Source organism: Falco naumanni, chromosome 9 (genome assembly GCF_017639655.2).
Source record: "Falco naumanni isolate bFalNau1 chromosome 9, bFalNau1.pat, whole genome shotgun sequence".
NCBI lineage: Eukaryota > Metazoa > Chordata > Aves > Falconiformes > Falconidae > Falco > Falco naumanni.
This window is the reverse complement of record NC_054062.1, coordinates 25076166-25099983: the sequence shown is the minus strand read 5'-3', so window position 1 is coordinate 25099983 and position 23818 is coordinate 25076166. Positions and strand designations below refer to the sequence as shown.

Sequence of the window (23818 nt, the reverse complement as noted above, 5' to 3'; positions counted from 1 at the left end):
AAACAAAGTCCCAGACACCCATAAGCGCCAACGTTGCTTTATTTGGAAAGTGATTCCATAGGCACCAGAGGGAGGTCTGGAGGGGGACAGAGCCAGTGTGACAGGCAGGGCTGCAGAAAGCCAAGAAAAGGCACTTGTGGTGGCAGGAGCCCCGCTGGGCATTTTGGGCAGCCTGGGCCAGGGGCTGCACTGGAGCAGGTATGGGCAGGCAGTATCAGGGACCAGCCCTGACACAGATAAGAGACAGCACATCCTGCCCAGAGAAGGGGTAGGTGGCCTGGGGGCTGGCAGGGCCCCCGAGCATGAGGAGGGATCAGCTGGGGCAGCACTTCGTGATGGAAGCGGTGACCCAGTGCCAACTCCAGACCCCTCCAAGCGGATCATGGCTGCTGATTTCCACCTCAAAAAAAGGCACCAGGGAACCCCAGGCAACAGCCAGAGCCCTCAGCCAGCTGCTGGGGACACCCATCCTACCAGTCCAAGCCCACGCAGAGATTGGGACAGACCCTCCCTCAAACCAGGAGCGATGGAGAGGACCTGCCTCTAGGCAAAGCGATGAGGTCTTGTGTCAGGGCAGCCCCAGTGTGGTGCTCCTCCAAAAATTCCCAGTCTCTGGCTGCCCATTGCTCCCGTCAGCCCTACACAGCGTCCTCAGGGCTTGGCACCTGGCAGGCTGTGGAGGCTGATCCAGCGTGGGATTGGCCCCGTTGCTGGCGTCCTCTTCTCCTGTTCCCCAAGACAGGCTGTGTCCCTGCAATGCCTGGCCCCAGCTCCCCTGCTGACACGGTGCCAGCAGCCACCCAGTACTGCCATGCTGCCGTGCTCACCCTTGCCCTGCACCTCACCATGGTCTCCAGGCAGCGCAGGGCCCCGAGATGGAGCCAGAGAGTCCCAACATGAGAGTTTTCTGGGATGATAAACCAAGCGCTGCAAAGCCAGGCAGGGCTGCAGACCAGTTTCCAGCACCACCAGCAAGGTCGTGCCTGCCCCTGTCACAGCAGCCAGGCCGCAGGGCAGGCTCGGTGGCTCCGCGTGGCTCAGAGCCATGAACCTCGCTGCAGGAGGGCAACGGGAGAGAACAAGCCGGTGCCCCGCTCCCTTCAACCCCAGGGGCACCTGGCCCTGTCCCGGGGCAGTATGAACCTCAGGGCTGGAGGAATTCACCCCCTGCCCAGGGTCACAGGACCAGGCTATGCCCCGGCTCGCCCCTTCCCTCGCCCTGCAGTGATGGAGGCCTTGCTGCCCTGCACAGGCTTAGTCCCCAAACAGGACAGCGTGCCCGGCGGGCCGGGGGGATGCCGTGCCAGGCTGTGCAGGATCTGGGTGTCTCCACATCCCCAGAGTGCGGGGCAGGGAGGGGCTGAGCCCCGCGGGGCTCTGGCAAGACGGCAGACATGTTCAGGCCAGACAGGAGGAGGGGCCCGGGCTGGGGAAGCGGAGATCAGAGCCTCCCTTAGGGAACTGTGGAGGCACAGCGCAGCTGGGAATGGCAGGAAGGGGCTGCCAGAGGGTTGTGGGGGGGTGGCGTGTTTACGCCCATCCAGCCTCACTACTTGCCACTGCCCCTAGCTCAGCTCCCCCAGGCCAGTCCACCTCCGCCCCAGGGACAGGCTGGCACCCACCTGAGCATGCAGCATCTGCAAGGCCGGGGGCAGGGAAGTTGGGCACGGGCCCTAGGGGCCTCCCAGAATTCGGGGTCCCTCTGAAGGGCTCTCCGCTGGGGTCCTTCCACTTGCAATAACCTACGTCTGTCCAGGGCTGGGAGAGGGGCCTGTGCAGCAGCTGGGTGTCCACACTGTCTGGGCGGGACGCAGAGGAAGCCATGCTCGGGGAAGGCCTCTGTCCATTCGTCCATCTGCGCAGGAGTCCCTGGAGGAAGCGCGGTGCAGTCAGCCGGGAGGGGATGGGGCTGCAGGGTCACTTTGTCCCGAAGGGGGGCTGCGCTCTGTCCGCGGGTGAGAAGAAGGGGAGCCGAGCGCCATGAAGTCTCAGATGATGTCACGCTGGTCCTGGCAGCGCCGTGACAGGCAGTAGAGCCCCGAGAAAAGGTACAGGCAGGCGGCGATGCCCCCGCAGACGGAGGCGCTCAAGTAGGCGCCGTAGAGGCAGTGCTGGCTGTAGCCCGGCAGGTTGCAATAGCTTCTCTGCCCAGCCTTGTAGCCCATGATGCCAGTGGCAGCTGCGTAGAGCCCCACGCCCAGCGCCAGATCGTGCACCAGGTTGGTGAGGAGCCAGCGGGAGCCCAGCCAGGGCACCAGCGCCCAGCGCCCCAGCAGGCTCAGCCCAAAGAGGGCCAGGGTGAGAAGCCAGACCAGCACGGCAGCGAAGAGGGCGAAGTGGGCCGCTCCTTCGTACTTGTGAGCCGCCACCGTCACCCAGAAGGCAGCGCCCAGCGCCAGCTGCCCCAGGCGCAGCAGGCCCAGCGGGCTCCGCAGGTAGGCACGGTGCAGACTGAGGGACCCGCGGGCCGGCGGCCCCGGGGGCGGTGGCACTGCCGGGGGAGCCGTGCGGGCCATGGCGGGGCCCTGCGTGCTCCGGCGCGGCTCGGGCGGGACTCAGGGCCCCGGCAGCGACTTCCTCCCCCGGCCGCTGCCAAACATCTGGCGCCTAACGGTCCTCCCCGCGCGGGGCCTCTCTGCTCCCCTCCCCGCCCCGCCCCCGCGCCCCGCCGCGCCTCCCGCCGGCCCACCGGACACCCGCGGGCCGCCGCGGACGGCGGCGGGGGCCGCCGCACCCCTCCCGTCCCGCCGCTGCAGGGGTGGCCGCGCCGCCGGACGCGGGAGGCGGCGGCGGCGGCGGCGGCGGCGGGGCGGCCGGGTCCGGCGGGGCAGCGCGCCGGGACCCCGTGCGGCGGCCGGCGGGGGGCGCGCGCCGGGGCTCCCCCCCTACGTCACCCGGGATTCCCCCTCGACGTGACGCGCGCCGGGGCTCCGCCCGAAGGCGGGGCCGGGTCCGCCACGCCCCCCGCCTGTTTACGTCACTTGCGCCACGTGTCCCTCCCTCGAGAGGCGGTGCGGCCGCGCCCCTGGGCGTCGATTGGCCCCGGCGACGGGAGGAGGGCGCGGATTGGCGGGGCGGCGCGGGGCGGGGCGGGTGAATGAACGGGGCACGCGGCGGCGGCGGGATCCCGGTGCGGCGGCGCGAGGCGGCCCCGGGAGCGCAGCGGCCAGCCGGCAGACCCGCGCCGATCCGCCACCGCCAGGTCTGTGCCGGGGGCCGGCGGGCGCGGAGCGGGGAGAAAGTGGGTCACGGCGGGGCCCAGCGCCCCGGGCACCGGCGGGGCGGGACCGGACCTGCGTGCGCCGGCCCTAGCCGGCCGCCTCCCGCGTTCCCGGCGGCCCCGCCCGCGCGGCTGGCCTCCTGCCCGGCACCCCGGCCCGCCCCCTCCCTGCGGCCGCGGCGTCGCCCCGTCGCCTGCCCTTTCCTCGCCGGGCATCCGCGCCGGCCTCCGGCAGAGGCGGGTCGGGCCGGGCGGCGGGAGCGGAGCGGAGCCTGACGCCGTCTTTCCGGTGCCCGCAGCGGCCGGGGCCATGGGCACGCCCGCGTCGGTAGCGAGCGACCCTCCAGGGCAGACGGCGCCGGCAGCCCGCGGCCGCAAGCGAGCATCGGCCAACATCTTCCAGGGCGTGGGGCTCCCGGAGCTGCGGAGCCTGTTCCGGAGCGGCGGGGCCGAGCGGCCCGAGGAGCGCGCCCGCCTCGTCTGGCGGTACGCGGGGCAGCGGCGCATGGCGCGGGCCCTGCGGCGGCTCCGCCGGCGGACGGCCCGGCCCGGCAGCGGGATGGCGGCGCTGCGACGCTTCGGCCGCCTGCGGTAGGTGCGGACCGGGACGGCGGGGAGTCGCGGAAGCGCCGCCGGGCCGCGCCGCTAACGCACGCATCTTCCCTGCAGGATTGCGGAGGAGCCAGAGGGCGGCCGCGGGACCCAGGCGCCCTTGGGGTCCACGTACCAGCGCTGACTGGCCGGGCCGCAGAAGAGCAGAGCTGCAGGGCTCTCCGAGGACACTAAGCGCGCCGGACAGGGGTCGATGTTTAATAAAATAAAAAGTGAACGCTGCCGGCTGCGTGAGGCTCTGGTTGCGCCCTACCAACTGTCGGCCTTTCCGCAACGCGGCAGGACCTTTGTCCAGGCCGTTGTACTGGACCCGGTGCAAGGGGCACAGCCTCAACCCACTCCGGGGTGCGCGGAGACGTGCAGGCAGCCAGCTGAACAGCAGCTCTGTTATTCAGACAGTTGCATGGTTTAAATACATTACATACATTTCTACAGTGCATTAGAACAATACATTTTGGGTCAGTCAGAGATGCAGCTGGGTCTGGCCGGGGAGCTGGGGTCTCGCTGCTGCCCACCCTGTGCTTGCACAGCCAGGCCCGAGCCCCCTCCCGGTGCTAGAGACAAGGGACCCGCTCTCCCCTCCCAAGCTCAACCACCAAAGTTCCAACCCACCTGGTGTTCTGCTCCCCGCAAAGATGGGCTGGCAGGACAGCGAGACCCAACACCAGTTTCCCCCAGCAGCAAGAGAAACCGCAGCTCAAGGCAAGCAGATGCAGGCAGCAGCCCTGGTACCGTTTTATACAACGCAAGCTCAGCAGCTTCTGGAGAGAGAGTGGCTCGGTGCCTCACCCACCCACAGCAGGCCTGCGAGATTGTCAGCACCGGGGCAGCCAGGAGCCCATGCTGGCCCCCCAGTGCTCCCATCACACCTCCCACCCATGCAGTAGAAGAGCCCTTCTGGCTCTTCCCCAGCAGCCCCCTGCCCCTCAGGGGGGCTCTAGGCACAGACAAGGCTGGCACCATGCTGGCTGCACAGCAGCCAGGGGGCTTGCTGGGAGCAGGGGCAAAAGCCAAGCAAGAGCAGCCATGGAGACCCAGGAGGGATGGACTGGGGCAGCAGAGAGGGAGAGGGTGCTTGCACCCACCCTCAGCCCTCTCCAGGTTGGAGGTGGGGGCTCCCACAGGGCAGGCACTAAGCTACAGCCCCTCCCAGAGCTGCCTGCTCTTCACAAGGACAAACCAGCACCTCTTTCTCCTTAGTGCCTAACAGCACCCAAACCAGCCCCATGAGTTGTCCCTTCTATCTCCTCCTCAAGCCCCCAGCCAGAGAACAGCCGTTCATTGCGGTCCCCACTGCACCAGTGGGCAGCAGGAACTCCCCCTGAGGAAAGCAGCGTGCACAGGGTTGGGGCAGAAGAGGGACAGTGGAGGAGTACAGCAAATCCTCGGGAAAAGGGAGGGAGGCATAGCCACTACAGACCTTCCCAGCTCAGCAGCTGGCATAGCGGGGAAGAAAAGGGCCAGTGGCTAGTGTAAAGGGCTGGACGGATCCTGGCCAGGGCAGCCTGCTCATCCCAGCCCCACGCAGGGGTGCTCAGAACTGCACGCAGGCCAAGGAAGGGAGGCAGGGGCAGGGTCCCACCACACCATGGCTCCCAGCAGATTCCCACACCACCCCCTGGGCTCTGCCCCAGGCAGGGCACCAAGCTCCAACGGAGCTGAGGAGAGGCCGTGCCCAACCTGCCTGGCTCCTCCAGTTCAGCTGCAGGTTCCTCCAGCCGCACCTGCTCGCTCTACCCAGAAGGTCGAGTCCCAGCCACAGGAGCCAGCAGTGGCCCAGCTCCTCTCGCAGTGCTAGTCCAAGGCGGCCAAGCCCTGCTCACGGCTCCCACAGCTACCACCATGAGAAGAAAGGCTTCCGGCTCTGGAAGCTCTGCGTGTAGGACTCGCTGGCGGTGCGCTGGTGGGAACGTGCTGTTTCCACAATCACAGGTGGCATCTGAACCAGGTGCAGGGGGCTCTTTCCGTCTTTCAGCGCCTGAGTCAGGTTCAGGATCTGTCAGACACAACAGAACAATGCCTGAGCTGCCCTGCCGGACCAACAGAGACCATCCCCCCCTGCGCCCTTCCTGCCACACAGGCAGGACAAGGCTCCACACCTCACTCATCTGCCTTCCCTACACACAGCTTACCTGGCCTCTCATAACAGCAATCTGTTTGTGAAACTGTCCCCTGTCAAAGCCAGGGTCTTTCTGCAAAAGACAGAGCAGATAACACAGTGGGTTTCTCCTGCTGCCCAACACCCATGTAAGAGACGTCTATTCCCCAAGCAAGCTTCCCCCCTCCTGTCCCACGGGTTTCCTGCTTCTCCCCACACTGAATCTTCAGCGGGTGGCAGAGGGATAACCCTGCTATGCCTCAGCCCAGAAACAGTCAGGAGCTTGGCCACCTTTCTGTCCCCTGTAGCCTTGACAGGGAGCTCCCCAACACCATCCCCACTTTCCTTCCTCCCGAGGCATCCTCATCCACTCCCCTAGCTCACCTTGAAGAGCTCATACAGATCTTCCTCTAGGTCCTTGACAAAGTTGGGGTCTGAGATCTTGGGAAGAATCAGGTCCTTGATCTCCTGTGAAAAGGGGATTTTGGCCTGGGGCAGCCATGCCCAGTAGAACGGATCTGTGGGAGGAAGCAGGAGACATTAGAGCTGGGGAAGGCAAAGGATGGTGCCACATGTCCTGGCTGCCAGATCACCTGAATTTGGGACACAGGGTCTAGCACTCGTTTCCTACAGCCTGTGCTGAGGTGGAGCTGCCCACAAACCCAGAATGTTTGCAGAGGGACAGCCCTAGCCCTCTCCAGCCCTTAAGGAGGATGCTGGAGCACAGAGTTGTACAGCTTGTCAAGAGTGCCCTGGCACAGCCTGAGGGACTCACATGCTCTCCAGGAGTCCGGGTGTTTCAAGGGAAAGGCCAAACCATTGTCAATAGCAGCCAGCTTGATGATGGGCTCCTTCACCACCACCCAGTCGCTGTCCTGGAAGGAAGCGGAGCATGTCACAAGGAGGCCACCCCAGCAGGAACAGTCCCCCTCTCACAACCTGCAGCCCCACTGCCAGGATCTTTGCCCTGGCTACCGCAGAGGCACAGCAGCCTCTTGCCCATAGTATGGCCCCTGGCCCGCAGGGAAACACCATCTGCTTTGTGTGGGAAGGGGACAAAGCTGCTCCCCCGACAGGCCTCACCCTAAGGATGCACAGGTCCAGCAACACCATCTTCTCCCCTAGAGCCCATCTGTCTCCTCACAAAGTCCCACTAGGACACAAACCACTGACACAGAGGGCAATAAAAGGCCCAGGAGACAAGATCAGGCCTCCAAATGTTCAGAAACCCAAGCCAGCTAGGAAATTCCCAGCTTGTCTGCCACGCAGGCAGCTTGCAGGAATAGAGCTGCCTGTGGAGCCACGGCCTGGGAAACGCTACTCACCCGCACGCCAGCGCTGTCCAGGGGACAGTCATACTTGATGAGCCAGTTGTCATTGCCCCGATCTGAAGGGAGATAAAACCAGCTGTGTCAGCACCACAGCCTGCCTGCACCACACTGGGCAGAAAATCACTCCTCCTCTGACCCAGATGACCAGTTTTAGGCCCAAACTCTAGCACAGAGCCCTTGAGCTTGCTGCAGGCCTGGGAAGCCACATCAACCTCCACACAACCAGCTCTGGAGACTGGAGAGGTCCACATATCCCTAGCTCACAAGAGAAAAGTCCCAGAGTGCTACCTCGACCCTTTCCAGCCTGGCAGGAGCTCAGCATGAGATGGGATACTGAGGCACAGTCAGGTGCTGAATCTCCAGATGTCCCTGGATCCTCACAACCACAACTAGCAAACTTTCATTCTAGCACTGTGCTGGATCCAGACCTCCCAGAATGCAGGCCAGCATCCAGAGCATGGCCACAGTGGTGGACTCTACCCAGAGGCAGCTGCCACCTGGCAGCAACCAAGTGGTGTTGAGAGGAGTTTTGGATGCCGGGAAGAGATGCCAAGTGCCTGCCTCCCTCCCTTTTTTCCAGCTGGCAGGACGTGAAGGAGCAGGCAGTGTCTCACGCCAGGCAGCTGGCCCTACCGGTGTTCCTGATGATGTAGTCCAGCACCACCAGCCGCTCGAACTGCAGCAGCAGCTGCCGGTTGGTATTCTCTGGGAGTGGCTCAGCTTCAAACCGCCGCAGCCAGTAGTCAGCATCCTTGTAGCCTTCCACAAACAGCTGGAAGGAGCCCACCTGAAGCAAGGAGAAGCTGCATTACAGGAGGCCACAGAGGAAGAAGCAGCAGCAGGAGGCAGGTGCAGAGGCCAGCACAGCCCTACCTTGGGTGGCAAACCAATGCGGTTGAAGCGCTGGCCGACTTTCGGCACCTTCTCCAGGGCCAGCCTCTTCCCTCGGGACTTCACCCTGTCAATGGCACTGTAGTTAAAGGTCTCACTGGCTAGATACACCACCTGGAGGGACAGGAGTGCAGATGTCAGCAGGGGCACCTGGCAATTGCCACAGGACTGGCTGATAAAACCAAGACACAGTATTTCCCATGACTCTGCCCAGCATGAGGATCCCCATGGCTTCAGCAGGAGCAGTCCCGGTCCAGAGTTCTCAATACACATCTGAGGCGAGCAGTGCCACAAGACAAGGCACAAGCAGAGCTGTGCAGAAGCAGATAAAAGCCTCCCTGGGACAAGATCCCAGCAGCTGTCCCCTCACCTTCGTGCGAGGAACAATGCTGAGTTCCAGTTTCTGGTCCACCAGGCTGGCGCCCGCCTCCGACAAGTAACCCTGATTGAGGACAAGGCAGTCTCTCCCAAAGCAGCATGGGCAGCACAACTTTTGCAGCCACTTGGTCCACTTGGGGTTCAGCTGCCCGTACGGCTCCTCATTCTTGGGCTTGAAGACACCAATGATTTTCTGTGAGTGGGAGAAAGAGAGGAGAGCTGACTTAAAGTGGTTGGTAGTCGGGACACTCCCCTCCAAGCCAGCCCTCAGCAGGGACACTCAGAAATGGGCCCAGAACAGCCCCTCACTGGGGCAATAACTAGCCCCTGGGACCAAGAAGACCCCACAGCTCCTGGGAGAGAGGCAGGCAGGGGCTGGAAGGGACCCTTCCCCAGTCAGTGCCCCATCCCATGAGAGCAGGGTGCTGCCCAAACAACCTTCATACCCAGTTCACACACCCTCCTTGTCCCAAAAGACATCAGTGATGATGCTGCCCCCTGGTAAACATCCCAGTTCCATCCCAGCAACCTTTGGATGGCTGGGAAGAGCTGCTGCTTCCCACCACTCATTACGTCCACACAGGAGAGGAAGATAGCAACCCCTGCCCTCGCTCCAAAATCCATTGAATGGAGCTGATCCCAAACTGATCAGAGGAGGGCCAGAACAGCTGAGCAGCTGGAGGACTCCCAGGGAGCCCAGGGCTCTGTGCTTGGTGGGCCAGCTAGAGACAGCAGAGTGGCTGGCTCTACGGGTATACAAGAGGGTTCCGACAGCTCCAAACCAGCCACCAGCTGGTACTAGCAGCACCTCCAGCCCCTCAATCCAGTCTCACACACACCAACCCAGTAGAGGGGACACAAGCACAAGTACTCCATTGCTGAAAGGGGCACAGAAGCCTTGTGCTAGGTGCTGCACTATCACCAAACCAGCACTACCAAGACACGCAACTGAGACAAGGGTCGGGACAGGAGCAAGGCCACCTGCCCCCACAGGCCAGGCTTCCCTGGGGGACTGCACAGTAGCTCCAGGCTGGAAGTCCCAGCTCTGGGGTGACTCAGCAGCATGTGTGACCAGCCCTCCTCCCCATGGCTGGTGCTGGCCCCGGCCCGAGTGGGTGGCATTTCCCCAAGCCAAGCTCCTACCACAATATGTAAGTGGGATGTGAGTCCCAGCACCTCAGCAGGGGACCCCAGTGCAATCCCAGTCTGCCAGGGGCCAGAAGCCAGCCCAGGGCAAGCAGGAACAGGGGTTTGTTCACCAGAAGAGAGGAAGGGTTTGAGGGAACAGGACCACTTCAGCCACCCACAGATCACATGGAGGAGCCACTTCCCCTGGGCAGGCAGGAAGGCAATTCCCTCACCAGCCCCACGTGAAGGCAAATGACTGCCAACACGTCCTTGGATACAAGCCTGCAAGAGGCTTGTTGGGAGCTCTGAAAGCAGAGTCGTGTGCTCTGAGGAGCTAATCCAGTAGAACAAGGCCTAGCCAGGCGGGACAGTGCAGAAGCAGAGGCCAGAGGCCTAGCAGCACAGCATCCCCTTCTAAACAGACCTGTGCCGGGAGGAGTGCTGGCAGGGAAAACAGGTCTGCTTGTTGCCAGCAGCAAGGCAGAGGAAGCACATCCCAGCTGGGACAGCTCAAGCCCCAGCAACCCAGAGAGAAGAAGACACAAGAAAAGTTTTTTCCCTGAGTTCCCTCACGCCCTGCCTGCCACAGCAGTATGCTGCACTCTCTCCCATGCCCCATGCCAGCAGGGAAGTTTTGGTAACCCTGGGTAGCAGCCACAGAAACTACGCGCACACCACATTTAATGACAGCAGGACAGTCTGGGGGACCTGCCAGGTGACATGGCCAGAAATATACAGACTTTAGCTCCTCGCATGCATCCTTCACCGGCCCTTGCCAAGCTCAAGTCTCCTACAGCCAGGCAGCCTCTGCCCTGCCACCTCCAGACAGCTCATCCAGCTGACTACCCCAGTGACACCACGTCTCATATTGGGCAACTGGAAGGAGCAGAAACATAGCAGGGGTGCAGGAAGAGGAAGCATGTATTGCCCCAGAGCCTGCCAGCTCAGCTGGGACCTGCCAGCCACAGCTCCCAGAAGCCAGGCTCCACCTGGAGCAGGAAAACTAGGGCACACCAGAGACCAACGAGCCCAGGTCTGCTTCCCGGGAAGCATCCCAGCACACATGTGGAGAGGGAGTCATGGGAAGCAGCAACAGCTCAAATAATGGGGCTGGGCGCCACAGGTCACAAGACAAGCCGCCCAGTGCTGTGCTCATATGCAGCCAGCGGCACGGTGACAGCGGCCACACAGCTGGCCAGACCCGGCGCGGACCAGCTCGGTGTCGAGACCTTTGCCTCGACTATATCGAGCGCACAACCACAGAGGAGACGCCTCCCTCCTGCCTCGCAGGCCAAAACCCAGCCCAGCTCCCAGTCCCAGCTGGAGCCACCGCGGTCAGGGGACGCAGCTGCACAGGCCCGGGGCGGAGGGCGGCCCTTCTCCTTGGGCACGGCCGCCGCCCGCTCTCGCCGCCGGCCCCACCGCGCTTCTCCTCGGGGAAGCCCGGGTCGGGCGGCTCCAGCCGCTGCCGCCAGCCCCCCCCCCCCGGGCAGTCACCCCCCGCTGCCCCGGGAGCGCCCCCCTCCCGGCCAGCAGACCTCGGGGAGCGGCGGGCCACCCCCGCGGCGGGCGGAAGGGCCCGGCCCGCCTCACCCCCTGCGGGTCCTTGACGAAGTAGCTGCCGCTGGAGCCCTGCGAGATGCGCTCGGGGAAGATGCCGCGCTCGCTGGCCAGCTCGGCCCGCCGCACCACCTCGGCGAACTCGGGGTCCTCGGGGAAGTCGTTCCGCTCCCGCTGCGCCGCTGCCGCCGCCGCCTGGGCCTGCGCCTGCGCCGCCGCCTGGGCCTGCGCCTGGGCCTGCGCCGCCGCCGGGCCCCGCGCCCCCGCGCTCCAGCAGCGGCTGCCGCTCGCGGTCGCGGCCGCCGGGGGAGCCGGGAGGGGAGGGCGGAGGCGGCGGCGGCAGCGGGGCGGCGGGCGGCAGGGCGCGCACGGCGCCCCCCGGCAGCCCGTAGTCGGGGCCCTGCGCCCGCTCCGGCGAAACCAGCGGGCTCGTCTCGTCCATCGCGCCCGCCCGGCCCCGCCGCGCCGTCCGCGTCAGCGCGCCGCCGCGCCCCATCGGCCGCTCCGCCCCCCGCCACGCCCCGGCCGGGCGGGGCCGTGTGAGCCGCGCCCGCCGCGGGGCCGGCTGCAGCTGCGACGCCGGGCGAGGCGGACCCGGAGGCGCCCCGCACCGCCGGGCCTGCGGCGGGGTCCGCCGGCCCCCCGGCGTGGGGGCCGGCGCCCCGCACAAAGATGGCCGCAATGGAGCGGTGGCGCCCCCTGCTGCCCTTCGAAAAGATGGCGGCAGGGCGGGGGCGCCGCCCCGCTGCCAGCCCGCTCGGGGAGGACACCGCCTCGCCCCGCACAAAGATGGCGGCAGGCGAGGGCGTGCTGCGGAGCTGGCCAATGAGCAGCCGCGTTGCTAGCGGTTGCCGTGGAGACAGCCAACGGCGGGCGGGGATGGACGCTGGCGGCGTGGCACCGCCCGGCGGGGCGGGGAGCTGGCAGGGGAGGTGGCCGCGGCACCGCCCCTCGGCGGGACCAGGGTGGGGAGCGGTGCGGGCGGCGAGTGCGGAGCCAGGTGAGCGCGGGCCGCGGGTCCCTGCGCCGCCCGGCCCGCCCGCACCGCCCCTGGGCAGGCATCGGGCCTGCGGGCATCGCCGCGGGTGTGCCGGTGGGGCGCGCGTGCACCGCCCCTGGGCGCGCGGACCCGCTGGGGCGTGCATGCACCGCCCGTGGGTGCACCCGCCGCGCGTGCGTTGACCCGGTGGGGAGCGCATGCATCGCCGTGGGTGCATGGACACGGCGGGGCATTGGTACAGCGGGGTGTGCATGCATCAGCCGAGAGTGCGATCGCCACCTCTGGGCGCGCTGCCCGGGTAGGGCGTGCATGTGTCCCCCGTGGGTGCGTTGCCCTGAGGCGTATGACCCAGCGAGGTCGTGCACCCCTCGCCCCCCGTCCCGCGTGGCTCCAGCCCGTGGGTGTGTGGCCCGGGCGGGTGGTGGGGCTCGGGGCGGCGGTGTGCAGGGCTCAGGCTGTGCTGCAGGCATCGCCCCCGCTTGCTGTGGGCCCGTGCATGCAGGGCTCTGGGGTCGGTGGGTGCCGGGAGCGGGGCACCCCCAGCTGGGAGGCAGGCTGGGTTGCTCACAGGGCAAATGTTGCCCGTGCCCGGGATGGAGTCCCCGGGATGGAGTCACAGGTGCAGGCACAGGCCGTGCTGCTGCGGGGACCCCTCCCCGCAGCAGGCGCTCACAGCCCCTGCCAGCACCCCCCTCTCCTCCTCCTGGCGCTGCAGGGGGGTCCCCGGAGGTCCTGGGCAGGCTGCGGGCGGGGGAGCCGGCGCTGAGCTCCTGGTCCCTGCCATCAGCAGAGAGCACTGTTCAGTCGCCGCTCGGCTTGGCTGGGGGCCATTTCTCCTCTGGACACAAAGAGAGTTCCCTGCTGTGCTCCCGGGCACTGTATCCAGCCGGTTAGCGTGGCTCAGCACCTATCTCTCCGGGGACGCATGGCTAGGTGTGAGCAGGGACACCCCCTTTGGGAGCAGGGAGCCCCTTCCTGCCACAGGCACTGCCTGAGCAGCACCTGGAGGTGCTGGAGAGGCAGCGCCCAGCCCTCTGCGGGGCTGTCTCCATGCTGGTGCCTTCCCAGTGTGCTGGGGAGGGCTGTGCTGTGTGGCAGCGGCTCTGGGGGTGTGCAGGGCTCCGGGGGCTACCTGCTGTCAGCAGGCAAGTTTGCAAACCCTTGGTAGCCAAGCCAGGCCCTGGAGCCCCAGGGTGCTCTCTCTGCTGTCCCTCATAGGGGAAGCAGCCACTCTATCCGTCCCTGGGGAGTGAACTAGACCTGCCCATCCCTGATGCTGGAGCTGGAAACCCCACAAGCTCTCTGCACCCTCCCCTGAAAAGCCGGCACCAAGCACAACACAGCAAGCATCTCCTCTCCAAAATGTTTTCCTCCTGGTACTACCTCAGCAGAGCTGACAGCAGTCCCTGGCCTGAGTCTGCCATGGTGCAGGACCCCTTGGGTCCTGCTGGGAAGCCGTGCTGGAGGCAGCCAGCTCCTGCCATGCTCCCCTTCCTGCTGCTCGCTCACATTTCACGGGGCTGTGACCCCCTGTGGGCTCACATCTCCCTGAGCCCTGCAGTGGGGCAGGCAGCAACCCGAACCCAGCGGCTGGGGTTTCAGAGGCAGAGCAGGGTGGCCGTGCTCCTGGGGTCACCCCCTCATCTGCAGCGTGCCCCAGCAGAGCTGTTCCCAGGGAAGACGTGTGCCTCTCCGTGAGTCAAGGGGACACGGGGGCTCTGGGTGAGCCAGCCTGCTCCCCTCGCCCAGCAACAGCCCTCTGTGCCTGTCCCTGCCAGCTCTTGCCCTGCGCTACTTGGAGGCTGTCGCCATGACCCTCACCAAAGGCTCCTTCACCTACTCCAATGGGGAGGAGTACCGCGGCGAGTGGAAGGAAGGTGAGACAGGGCAGGAGGGGATGGTGCTGCCTGTGCTGGGGGCCAAGCAGCCCCTAGCCCCTGCCCAGCATCATGCTGGAGCAGATCCTGCCTTCGTCTCTCCAGTGCTGCCTGTTTCTGCCCCTCCCTAGGTCGCAGGCACGGCGTTGGGCAGCTGACATTTGCTGATGGCACCGCTTACGTGGGGCACTTTGAGAATGGGCTCTTCCACGGCTGCGGTGTGCTCACCTTCTCTGACGGCTCCAGGTGAGCACGGCACCCCTGCGTACACCCCCCCGGGCATCCCCACTGCTGCAGGGAGCTGCTGCCTCAGGAGCTCCTCCCGTGCAGGTACGAGGGGGAGTTTGTGCAGGGCAAGTTCAATGGCGTCGGCGTCTTCACCCGCTGCGACAACATGACCTTTGAGGGCGAGTTCAAAGGCGGGCGTGTGTACGGCTTTGGTGAGTGCCCGGTGGCACGGTGCAGGCAGCCACAGCCCTGTGTGGCCCTAGCTCAGCACAGCCCCATCCAGCATCTCCCATTTTGTCCCCCCAGCCCTGGGGGGTGCTGCTCCCTGCTCCTTCACTGCTAGCCCTTTCCTCCTCTCCTCAGGTCTCCTGACCTTCCCTGATGGCTCCCATGGGGTGCCCCGCAATGAGGGCTTCTTTGAGAACAACAAGCTGCTCCGGCGGGAAAAGTGCCCAGCCATCATCCAGCGGGCCCAGTGTGCCTCCAAGTCTGCCCACAACCTGACAGCATGATGGTGCCCCACATCCTCTCCCGTTGCAGCAGGCCCGCCCCTCCCCACTGGGCACTGGCTGGCCCCGCTGGCCCTGGAGCAGGGATGTGGCACAGCTGGGTGTCCCCCTGTCCTCCTCACCACCGAGTCGCCCCCTGCCAAACGCCTGCCGCTGGGGGGGATGAGGCCCTCTGCTCTCCACCCAAGTGCCCTAGGGCAGCCATGGTGCCTTCTCTCTCTGGCTATAGCCCTGGCACCTGCCAGAGCAGCAGGGGGGGACAAGGTGGCCGGGACTTGGCCCATCTGCTCCCCAGGAAGACTGTGGACCACCAGGGCTGCTAGCCTGATGCAGAGGATGGAGCAGGGGAGTAGGGGCTGGGCCCTGACCCCGCAGCCAGGGTGTCTTGGCCAGGGGCTGCTGGCTGGACCACACACCCGCAGAGGGGCAGCTCCTGGCCCACTTTACTACCCTGGTCCCAAGACAGGACGGGCACCACGGACACCCCATGGCCCTCACCCACATCTCTGAGCCATCTCTTGGCACCCCACGGCCATCTCCCCCACATGCCCTGGGCAGGGTGATACGGTGCCCCGAAGGACCCAGCCTGCTCTCCAGACCAGCTGGTGGGCTGTGTCCCCCTCATCCCTGTGCCAATCCAGCCTGCCCACTGCCTTGGGAACACCTGTAGCAGCATCCCCACCAAGGGGGACGGGGGGACGCCTACCCGGGCCCATATCTGCTGCATGCTGCAGGAGGGCAGGAGCGACGGTGAGCAAGGAGCAGGGTCAGTCAGAGCCTGGGAAGAGGGGCATGAGCCCTTGCTGCATGGGGGGCCAGGGCAGGCCAGGACGCAGTAGGGGTATGGTAAATGTGTAGGCAGGGTGGGCAGGGAGCACGCAGCTCCTCGCCTTGCCCCCTGCATGCATCCATCTCCGACCTGTGTGCTCACCTTCACCCCTGGTGCGGTGTGGCTGGCTGCAGCACGGAGGTCTGCCTGTGGTGGGCTGCAGGGGCCGTGTCCTCCCTGCTGGTGTCTGCCCGCACCGGTCCCGTGCCTTGTGTGACCCTGCCTTGTGCTGCTGCCTGCACGGGCCTCAGCTGAGTAAACCACATTGCCAAACGCCCGGGCTGTGTCCTTTTTGCTGGGAGCAGGGACCAGGTCGGGGGCTGCTCACATGGGCAGGACTGCAGACAGAGTGGGGCCAGCAGGTTTATTTGCAGCTCACAGTGCCGGGATCCATCCCTTCTCAGGTGGGGACAGTGGGACCCCAGGGGCTGGCAGAGGTGCGAGGGTGGCCAAGGAGTGCTGGGTGTCCCCCTTACCCATTCTGCCTAGGGCAGCCCTGTCCAGCAGGAAGGAGTGAGATGGGTGGCTTTCTCCTGGCCACATCCCAGGGTCCCCACCATGTCCCCAGCTCCTCAAGTCCCTGGCTCCCCTGCCTTTCGAGCGTGGGAAGGGGCAGGGGGGCAACCCATCACAACCAGCCGTTGGCACTGAAGGTGCTCCTCAGCTCCTCAACCTGGGAGGGGCTCAGCGGGGTCAGGGGTGCACGGCAGGGACCCCCGTAGTAGCCAAACCACTCCATGGCCTTCTTCAGCCCTGGGATCCCAAACCGGCGGGTGACCTGTGGGATGGAGGGTGTGGGGACTTACCGGCTCCCATAAGACAGGGTGACATGCACTGTGGGCCCTGCTCCTGCTAAGCCTGCTTCTTGCTCACCATCACTCCTGCCCCTCCCCCATGTGGATCTGCAAGGCTGGGCAGGGTGTGGGGTGGCTCCAGCCCCCCATGAAGTGCCCACCGTGGGGTGGGGGTGCGGAGCACGTGGAGCACGACCAGGAAAGGGAGCATCCCTATGGCATGGCAGGCTCTTTGTGGCAGGGAGCTGTAGTGGGATGGGGGGCCCAGGGAGGAGCAGGTCTTCGCTCCATCACTGCCTATAAATAGCCAGAAAGGCTCCCACAGGGGCCAGGCAGGTGCCCACTGCCAGCGGACACGCTGTTCCTGGCACCACAGGGCTGGCATTTCCCACCCCGCCACCTCCAGCCCGGCTCAGCTCGCCAGCTGGGTGCTGTGCCATCCAGTGCCCCCTGGAGCAGCGCTCCACCCCCTGCAGCCCCAGGGACCTCCATCCTTTGCTGCCCCCCACCCCGCAGCACCCTGGGGGGTGCTGATTGCTCACCGCCACGTTGGGCTCAATGAGCCTGTGCTGCAGGTCGCGGGCCTCCTGCCAGCCGCCCTCACGGCACAGGCGGTCCAGCTGGCACAGCGGGCCCCCCAGGACATTGGCGAGGGCGCAGACCCCCCCAGAGGCACCTGGGGACACCAGGGCACATTGGCAGCCAGCACAGCACACCGTGCCCAGCCAGCATCTCCTGGGCATCGCCACCCCTGCCTGCCTCCCCCTCCCCAGCTGCCGGTCCTTGCCAGTGCCCCCAGGACAGCAGCCCATGCCCCCAGCTGAGCAGGGGCAGCAGCACCTACCCAGGGTATAGCTTGCCAGCAGGAAGCTAGCCGATCCCGCCAGCACTTGAAAATCCTCCTTCCGTGTCTTGTGGACCATCAGCCCTATGCGGGTGATCTGGCAAGAGATGAGCCGTGCCCTGGGGCAGGCATTACCCTGCCCGCCTCTGCAGGGCTCCTGCTGGCACCCCCAGGGCCTAGGGAAGGGCTGCAATTCCCAGCTTCCCATTCCCAGCTTGTTCCCAGCTTGGGGCCAAGTTTGGTGGCAGCCAGCCCGGGGAAAACCCTGCCCCACTCACGTCCCCACCGCTGTCCTTGATTCCAAGGATGTTGGGGTGCTGAGCCAGGGTGAGGACAGCCTCCAAGGGCAGGTCCAGGCTGGTGTTGGCAGGGACACTGTAGAGCACCACGGGGATGGGGGATGCGTCGGCGACCTGTAGCAGCCAGGCAGAGCTCAGCAGCTGGGGTGGGTTGGAGACATGCAGGACACGCTCCCCATCCTGCTGTCCCAGCTGTAGCTGCTGGCAGGCACCAAGCATGGCTCACCTCCGTGTAGTGCTGGACCAGGGCAGCACTGGTCATGGCTCCCTGGTAGTAGCAGGGTGTCACAACCAGTGCCACGTCAGCCCCTGCCTCTGCCATGCTGACCGTCATCTTGATGGTGGCCTGGGTGGCTGGGGAGGAGGCAGAGTGGTGAGGGCTGCCGGGGGGGGGGGGATGACATGGCCCCTGCATTGCCCACACAGGCACTCACATTCACAGCCCGAGCCAGCCAGCAGCAGGCGGTCCCTGGGCAAAGCCCGGCGCACGCAGCTCACCATCTCCAGCCGTTCTTGGGGTGCCAGGTAAGGGTACTCCCCGTTGGAGCCCAGCACCACCAGCCCTGAAACACAAGCATGGGGAGGGCAGGGCTCGGGCACAGGAGCAGGGTGCCCACAGGGTGGCCATCCCTGACCTCTCCACACCCCACTCTCAAGTGGGTACCAGGCACCCAGGGAACCTGATGCCCACATCCAGCAGCCCCCGTGGGCCAGGAGGCTCCTGCAGGTGCCCCAGAAAGCTCTGGGCTCCCCCTTAAAGAGCACACATGGGTGCATGTCCCCCAGACAGCAGCGCCCACCTGCACCCCACTGACCGCTGGCAGTGCCATCCCCTACCCAGGCACCTTTATGCATTTCATGCATGCACCCTGTGGGCTGAATACACTGCCTGCCCACCTCTGGCCCCAGAAACGGCCCCACACAGCACTGCTAGTGAGGCGCTTACTGGTGCCTGCAGCCAGGCTGTGCTGCCCTGTCCCCAGCCAGGGCACACAGACCCCTTCTTTGGGACCCTGCCAGTGCTGTGGACGCAGGCAAGCCAGCTCCAGCTTGGCTCTGCTGGGGCAGCCAGAGCCCCAGGGCGCTGGAAGCGCCAGGTGTCCCCATCGCCCTCGCTCCCCTCCTCGCTGCTGGGCACCCAGGCAGGGCTCTGCAACCCGCAGTGTGCCCTCTCCCATGTCTGCCCTCACAGCCCTGGAATCAGCCTGGTCAGAAGATGGGAGACCCCAGGGCACACCCCTGTGACCCCCCGCCTCTTCCTGCAGCCCCTCTCCTCCCATCCATCCTGGGCAATCAACATCCCATGGGACTGAATCTGTGTGAGCATGCCCAAGCCTGGGGCAGAAGGTAGGTGCAAGCCTGCATGCGCGTGCAGCGTGTATGCAAGCATGCACTGGAGTGTGGTGGGTCTGTGTGAGGACACACGCGTGTGCCTGGGTATGTGCCATGCAAAGGGCTCCAGGTGGTCACCTGAGGGGCTGCCAGCCCTGGAGCAAAGTCCAGCTGGAGCACCTTTGGGAAGTGGCACGCTGCCAGCATGCTGTCACACACCCTCTGTGGCAGGCAGGGATCTGGCAGGAGCCTGCACGGAGAGGGGCAGCGGGGAGCGCTTACCTCGGAAGGGGATGCTGGTGTATCGGCACAGGTTCCCCTCCAGCTGGGTATAGTCCACCTCTTGCGTGGGTGAGAAGGGCGTAGTGAGGGGTGGGAAGATGCCCCCAAGGTCAATTGTGTGCCCTGGTACCTGGGGGGTGCTGAGCCCCCGGCACTGCCTGGGGGCTGCCCAGCGCAGAGCTGCCAGGGTGGGCCGGAGGGGCAAGGCGAGGCGGGTGCTGAGCGCCATGGTGGCTGTGTGCTGCTGCTGGCCGTGCTGCCTGCCCTGCCAAGGGGCTGTTAATGTTTGACGGGGCACGTGAGGGACTCACGACCCGGCTGGGCAGACAATGTAGGGGGTGGTACTGGGTGAGCTCAGGATGTTCTACGCCCCTCCAGGAGCCAGACACAGGAGCTCAGCACCCCTCTGAGTGAGCCCCAGCTGCACCAGTGGCTCTTTCCCTTCTGCTTGCCAGCCCTGACAGCAGTCCTTCTGACCAGGGAACCAGGCATTGCGGGAGTCCCAGGGCTGTGGGCAGGGTTCACCTGCTCTGGGTCTTGGTGTAGGGTCTCCTGTAAATGGGTGAGTGGGAGCATTTCTGGGTAGGGAGCAATGAGCACTGCACTTGGCAGAAGTGACCCAGCCTGCAAAGAGGCCACTGTGTCCCCCAAGGGATGGCTTCAGCAGGGAAGTGGGAGAACATGCCACCATGCAGCCCCGCAGGTGTATGGCTGCTGCCCTCTGGCACAACCCCCGCCTCCAGCACAGTGTGGAACTGGGCTGAGCTGCCCTTGGTGTAGTTTTCCTCCCCGAGCTTACCCAGCTGGGACTTGGAAGCACTGCGAGCAAGCAGGGCATTCCACAGCAAGGAATCCCACCCTTGAACTGCTCATGTCTTGCCCCATGGTGTCACTGACATTAAAGTCTCTGTGCTAGGAGGCAGGGCATGTCCGTGCTGCTGGATGATCCCTGGATAACCCAGCTTCCCCACCTCCGTTGCCCCCAGTGCAGGCTGCCCAGCCCCACAGCCCCCCGGAGCCCAACACTGCTCTTCGCTGGCTTTTATTGACATGAATAAGTCTCGGCTGGATCCAGCTCCTTGGAGCCAAGCCCGGTCCCTGGTCTCTGCTTGGCACTGTCATGCGGGAACCTCTGTCTGCCCCTGCGGCTGCTCTTTGGTCTCCAGTGCCTGGCGTGTGTCCACCTGCCACTGCTGCACCAGGTCCGTCGGGGTCTTGCCAGCCTGCAAGAGCAGGCAGAGACAGGCTGGGGCTGGGTGGTGCAACGTGGTGGGGCAGCAAATGGCCCCGCTGCTGGCCCCCTGCTCACCTGGTTCTTGGCCATCATGTCAGCCCCATGCAGGATCAGCATTTTGATGATCTTGTAACGGCTGAGCCGTGTGGCGTCATGCAACGGTGTGTCACCTTCCTGCAAGAGACACAGCCTGGCTGGGGATCGTGGTCCAAGCCTGGGGACAGGGACGCCCTGCCTGTCCCCAGCACTGCTCCCTGGTTCCCAGCACACCCACCTCCTTGCTAGGACAAGGAGGACAGTGTCTGCTCCAGCCCCGGCTGTGGCTGCCAGTACCCCGGGGCAGAGATGTGAGTCTGGATGTGCCCTGCTGCAGCTGCTGGGAGCCCCTGGTGGGGTCAGCCAAGGGAGGGGGGGATCAGTGTTGTCGCCTCAGTGCTGGCTGCATGGCTGCAGCACTCACCCTGTCTGGGGAGTTGATGTCCACCCCACAGTGGATGAGGTGCTCCACAATGTCAGGGTGCCCAGTCCGGGTGGCCACGTGGAGGGGAGTGCTGAGCAGCTTGAGCGGGGAGGAGATGAACACCAGATCAGTGCCCACCCCCACTAACCCAGCACAGGGTCAGTCTCGGTCCCCTGGGACATGCCCATGCCCCAGACACAGCCCTGTGCCCCTGGGCTCTGCCCTGCACACCTTGTCCTTCAGGTTGAGGTCTGCCCCGTGGTCCTGCAGCAGCTTGACAGCATCCAGGTGCCCGCCCCGGCAGGCCCAGTGCACGGCAGTGCAATCCAGCTGGGTGCACAGAGCAAAATCATGGCGGGGGACACCTCCACCCCATTCCTATGCCACGGCAGAGCTGGCAGATCCCTGCCCACAGCCACCTCGGTGGTGGGGACAGCACTGCTCTGCTGCCAGGACCCCAGCCCTGCTGTTGCTCCAGCTGCACCACACCCAGAGGGTCAGACCAGCATGGAGCCAGGGCAGGATCTAGCCTCACCCGGTCCCTGAAGTCCACGGTGGCCCCGCTGTCCAGCAGCTTCTGCAGGATGTCTGTGTGTCCCTCCAGCGAGGAGCGGTGCAGGGCGGTGCGATGGAACTGCAGGGATAAGGTGCCACATTGGCAGACAGATCCATCCTCTCTTGGCCCCACCTGGCCAAACCCTCAGCCTTGTCCTGGGAGGTCCCAGCCCCTGCCAGGGGGCATGGCAGGGCACGGTGGCAAGGTGCAGGCGAGGGGTGGCCAGCAGCCACAGGGGATGCTACCTCGTCACACGTGTCAGGGGGGCCACCATCTGCCAGAAACTTCTCAATGATGTGCATCTTGCCCTGGACAGCAGCTCGCAGGAAGGTCTCTGGTTCCACGGGACCCTCCTGGCAGTGGGACAGGCTCAGGGCTGGGGCATAGCAGGGGCATGGGAGAAGGGACAACACTGGGGGCCCCCTGCCCTGCTTCCCCAGGGAGGTCCCTGGCTGGCAGGGTGACCTGGGGACTGGCTCATGGGGGCTCCAGCCTCTGCCCCAGCAGCCCCCCTCCTGCACCCCAGGACCCCATGGCGTACAATCTCCAGAGGCTCAGGTGGTGGTGGGGGCTCAGGGGTGGCCGCCCGCTCCTCACGTCGCTGTCGGCGCTGCTTGCGGAGCTCGATGAGGTGCTGGATACTCCCCACGTCAATGATCTCCCGCCGCAGATCCACCGAGCTCTTCCGCACCCGCTCCTGGCCCTGAGGAGGGACAGGCAAGTGCCCCGTTTGCCTTCTTTGTGCTCAGCCACCTCCTGGCTCCCCCGTGCCCCAAACCCCCTCACCTTGACGGCCTCGAGGCCCCTGTTCCTGGGGCCACAGCGTTTCTCCTGCTCCAGCTCTGGTGTGCTCATCCGCTCCACGGCTGGCGGCTCCAGTGCACCATCCCGTTTGAGTCGCTGCATGGGCACAGAGGGGCTGCATGGTCCTGGCTGGGTACAGAGCATCCCCACTGCTTCCACCCCCAGCCAGCCAGTGGAAATGGCTCTAGGCATGGCTCACAGCTCTCTGCTGAAGTCTATGGGATGCCTGACAGCCCTTGGGCTTGCACTTGCCTACCTGCCCTACTTGCCAAGCTGGTCGCCTGCCTGCTGCTTGGCTCTGCCCCATGGGCAAGAGCTCCCGGCTTGGGAACCTGGTACCCCTGCGAGCCCTTGACCACCTTACTGCAACCCCCAGGATGGCAGGGTCAGTGCCAGCCTCCTCACATCCAAGTCCCTGATGATGGACACAGTGCAAGGCAGGTCCTTGCCGCAGCCCGGGCAGGTCCCCCTGCCCTATGGACCCACCTTCTCCTCCTCCTCCTCCTCTGCCAGCTTCTGCTCGATGAGCTCTTTGGCCCGTTGCACATCCAGCTCCATGTCTGCCAGCAGTGCACAGCGCCACACAGGATGCAGCCTCTCCTCCTCGCCACCACCGGCAAGGAGTGCCTGGCCCCGGCTCCCGGTGCTGCTCCGCCCCGGCTCCCGGTGCTGCTCCCGGTGCTGCTGGTGGCTCTGCTGGCCACGGGGCTTTATGCCGCTGGCCCCTCCGTCCCGCAGCCCAAGGGCACCAACAGCTGTGGCTGCTCCACATGACTGGGGCAGCTTTGCCATGAGCTCACCCTCCTGCTTTCTGGTGGCCCTGGCTTACCTCCCAGCCCTGCACCCTCTTAAAGAGACCACTGCCCCCCCCCACCCCGCCCCCAGCTGCCTGGGACCCCCGTGCTGGATATGGGGAGCTGGGGTGCACACAGCTCGCAGCAGCCAGTCCAGAGAGGCTCAGCAGAGTGGGTACACAGTCCAAAGTCACCCCATGGGTTTTGTGCCACTGACCCTGGGCAGCCAGGATGCTCCCCACACCCCATCCCCACGCAACCAGATACTGCATCACCCACAGGCATTACCCTGGCACCTAGAGGGGGGGGGGTTGCTGCCCACCCCAAAGGGAGGTGATGGGGCCCCCTGAAACTTCTCAGCCAGCAGCAGGCGGTGCTGGGAGCTGTGGCCCCTTCACACCACTTTGGGGGATGACCTCAGGTGCAGAGTGTCCCAAGCAGCCCTGCCAGCGTCCCAGTGGCTTCCCGGCCTCCCCTGCCATGCACAAGCAGCCTGGCAGTAGGACCAGCCTCACGTGGGGCCGAGGGGCAGAGCCAGCAGCTATTCCCAGCAGTGGGGACATTGTTCAGCCCCCCTGGGCTTTGCTCTTCCCCTTTGTAAGATGAGGCCGGTGCTGCCCTGTGCCAGGACAGTTAATGCGCTGGGCACCGGCCCCCAGCACAGGACCTGGGGGAAGGACAGATGGGGACACGTCATTGTCACCCTTCTGGGCAGTTCCCAAGGCCACCCTTGGGTGCCCTGTGCTATGGGTGCCAAG

At 65.4% G+C, this 23818-nt stretch overlaps 6 protein-coding genes across 8 annotated transcripts; 2 read left to right on the top strand and 4 right to left on the bottom strand.

The window, feature by feature from the left end:
• Positions 1-21: 21 nt before the first annotated feature.
• MARVELD1 (MARVEL domain containing 1) lies at positions 22-2634 on the bottom strand. Its single transcript, XM_040606342.1, has one exon. It carries the CDS (start codon positions 2514-2516, stop codon positions 1989-1991), a length of 528 nt encoding a protein of 175 aa, XP_040462276.1. The 5' UTR covers positions 2517-2634; the 3' UTR covers positions 22-1988.
• Positions 2337-4054, top strand: AVPI1 (arginine vasopressin induced 1). 3 transcript variants are annotated; one of them, XM_040606346.1, is made up of 3 exons: positions 2337-2435; positions 3520-3811; positions 3890-4054. In XM_040606346.1, the coding sequence occupies exons 2-3, from the start codon at positions 3531-3533 to the stop codon at positions 3954-3956; spliced, it is 348 nt and encodes a 115-aa protein (XP_040462280.1). In that variant the 5' UTR covers positions 2337-2435; positions 3520-3530; the 3' UTR covers positions 3957-4054. The 3 variants fall into 3 exon arrangements, with proteins under 3 accessions (XP_040462280.1, XP_040462279.1, XP_040462281.1); XM_040606345.1 differs by lacking the exon at positions 2337-2435 and adding an exon at positions 3080-3202; XM_040606347.1 differs by lacking the exon at positions 2337-2435 and having other exon boundaries at positions 3209-3815.
• A 150-nt stretch (positions 4055-4204) lies between these two features.
• On the bottom strand, positions 4205-11829 carry PI4K2A (phosphatidylinositol 4-kinase type 2 alpha). The gene is given in 10 exon segments (XM_040606340.1): positions 4205-5828; positions 5965-6024; positions 6315-6448; positions 6706-6805; positions 7256-7317; positions 7895-8048; positions 8135-8266; positions 8523-8723; positions 11252-11482; positions 11484-11829. Coding segments are annotated over 10 exon segments (1467 nt in total). The 5' UTR covers positions 11715-11829; the 3' UTR covers positions 4205-5666.
• Positions 11830-11890: 61 nt separating this feature from the next.
• On the top strand, positions 11891-15938 carry MORN4 (MORN repeat containing 4). The gene is made up of 5 exons (XM_040606341.1): positions 11891-12218; positions 13997-14095; positions 14227-14341; positions 14426-14535; positions 14687-15938. Exons 1-5 carry the CDS (start codon positions 11891-11893, stop codon positions 14833-14835), a joined length of 801 nt encoding a protein of 266 aa, XP_040462275.1. The 3' UTR covers positions 14836-15938.
• A 74-nt stretch (positions 15939-16012) lies between these two features.
• Positions 16013-19493, bottom strand: HOGA1 (4-hydroxy-2-oxoglutarate aldolase 1). The gene is made up of 7 exons (XM_040606344.1): positions 19213-19493; positions 18033-18161; positions 17825-17952; positions 17578-17712; positions 17300-17396; positions 16998-17131; positions 16013-16439 (listed from the first exon to the last, which is right to left on the bottom strand). Exons 1-7 carry the CDS (start codon positions 19439-19441, stop codon positions 16290-16292), a joined length of 1002 nt encoding a protein of 333 aa, XP_040462278.1. The 5' UTR covers positions 19442-19493; the 3' UTR covers positions 16013-16289.
• Positions 19494-20247: 754 nt separating this feature from the next.
• On the bottom strand, positions 20248-22911 carry ANKRD2 (ankyrin repeat domain 2). The gene is made up of 9 exons (XM_040606846.1): positions 22753-22911; positions 22249-22362; positions 22004-22165; positions 21708-21815; positions 21442-21540; positions 21138-21236; positions 20907-21005; positions 20522-20620; positions 20248-20435 (listed from the first exon to the last, which is right to left on the bottom strand). The coding sequence occupies exons 1-9, from the start codon at positions 22822-22824 to the stop codon at positions 20331-20333; spliced, it is 957 nt and encodes a 318-aa protein (XP_040462780.1). The 5' UTR covers positions 22825-22911; the 3' UTR covers positions 20248-20330.
• Between the last annotated feature and the right edge of the window lie 907 nt (positions 22912-23818).

What these genes read in the sequence shown, in the direction of transcription:
- ANKRD2 (XM_040606846.1), bottom strand. Translation starts at nt 22,824, where the DNA reads ATGGAGCTGGATGTGCAACGGGCCAAAGAGCTCATCGAGCAGAAGCTG. An exon ending in GGGGCCTCGAGGCCGTCAAG is followed by an intron (nt 22,166 to 22,248) that starts GTGAGGGGGTTT and finishes GTCCCTCCTCAG; the next exon opens with GGCCAGGAGCGGGTGCGGAA. An exon ending in ACCTCAACCTGAAGGACAAG is followed by an intron (nt 21,006 to 21,137) that starts GTGTGCAGGGCA and finishes TCCCCGCTCAAG; the next exon opens with CTGCTCAGCACTCCCCTCCA.
- AVPI1 (XM_040606346.1), top strand. Translation starts at nt 3,531, where the DNA reads ATGGGCACGCCCGCGTCGGTAGCGAGCGACCCTCCAGGGCAGACGGCG. An exon ending in CGACGCTTCGGCCGCCTGCG is followed by an intron (nt 3,812 to 3,889) that starts GTAGGTGCGGAC and finishes TCTTCCCTGCAG; the next exon opens with GATTGCGGAGGAGCCAGAGG.
- MORN4 (XM_040606341.1), top strand. Translation starts at nt 11,891, where the DNA reads ATGGCCGCAATGGAGCGGTGGCGCCCCCTGCTGCCCTTCGAAAAGATG. An exon ending in CCGCGGCGAGTGGAAGGAAG is followed by an intron (nt 14,096 to 14,226) that starts GTGAGACAGGGC and finishes GCCCCTCCCTAG; the next exon opens with GTCGCAGGCACGGCGTTGGG. An exon ending in ACCTTCTCTGACGGCTCCAG is followed by an intron (nt 14,342 to 14,425) that starts GTGAGCACGGCA and finishes CCTCCCGTGCAG; the next exon opens with GTACGAGGGGGAGTTTGTGC.
- MARVELD1 (XM_040606342.1), bottom strand. Translation starts at nt 2,516, where the DNA reads ATGGCCCGCACGGCTCCCCCGGCAGTGCCACCGCCCCCGGGGCCGCCG.
- HOGA1 (XM_040606344.1), bottom strand. Translation starts at nt 19,441, where the DNA reads ATGGCGCTCAGCACCCGCCTCGCCTTGCCCCTCCGGCCCACCCTGGCA. An exon ending in CACCAGCATCCCCTTCCGAG is followed by an intron (nt 18,162 to 19,212) that starts GTAAGCGCTCCC and finishes CTTGTGTTTCAG; the next exon opens with GGCTGGTGGTGCTGGGCTCC. An exon ending in TGGTCCAGCACTACACGGAG is followed by an intron (nt 17,713 to 17,824) that starts GTGAGCCATGCT and finishes TGGCTGCTACAG; the next exon opens with GTCGCCGACGCATCCCCCAT.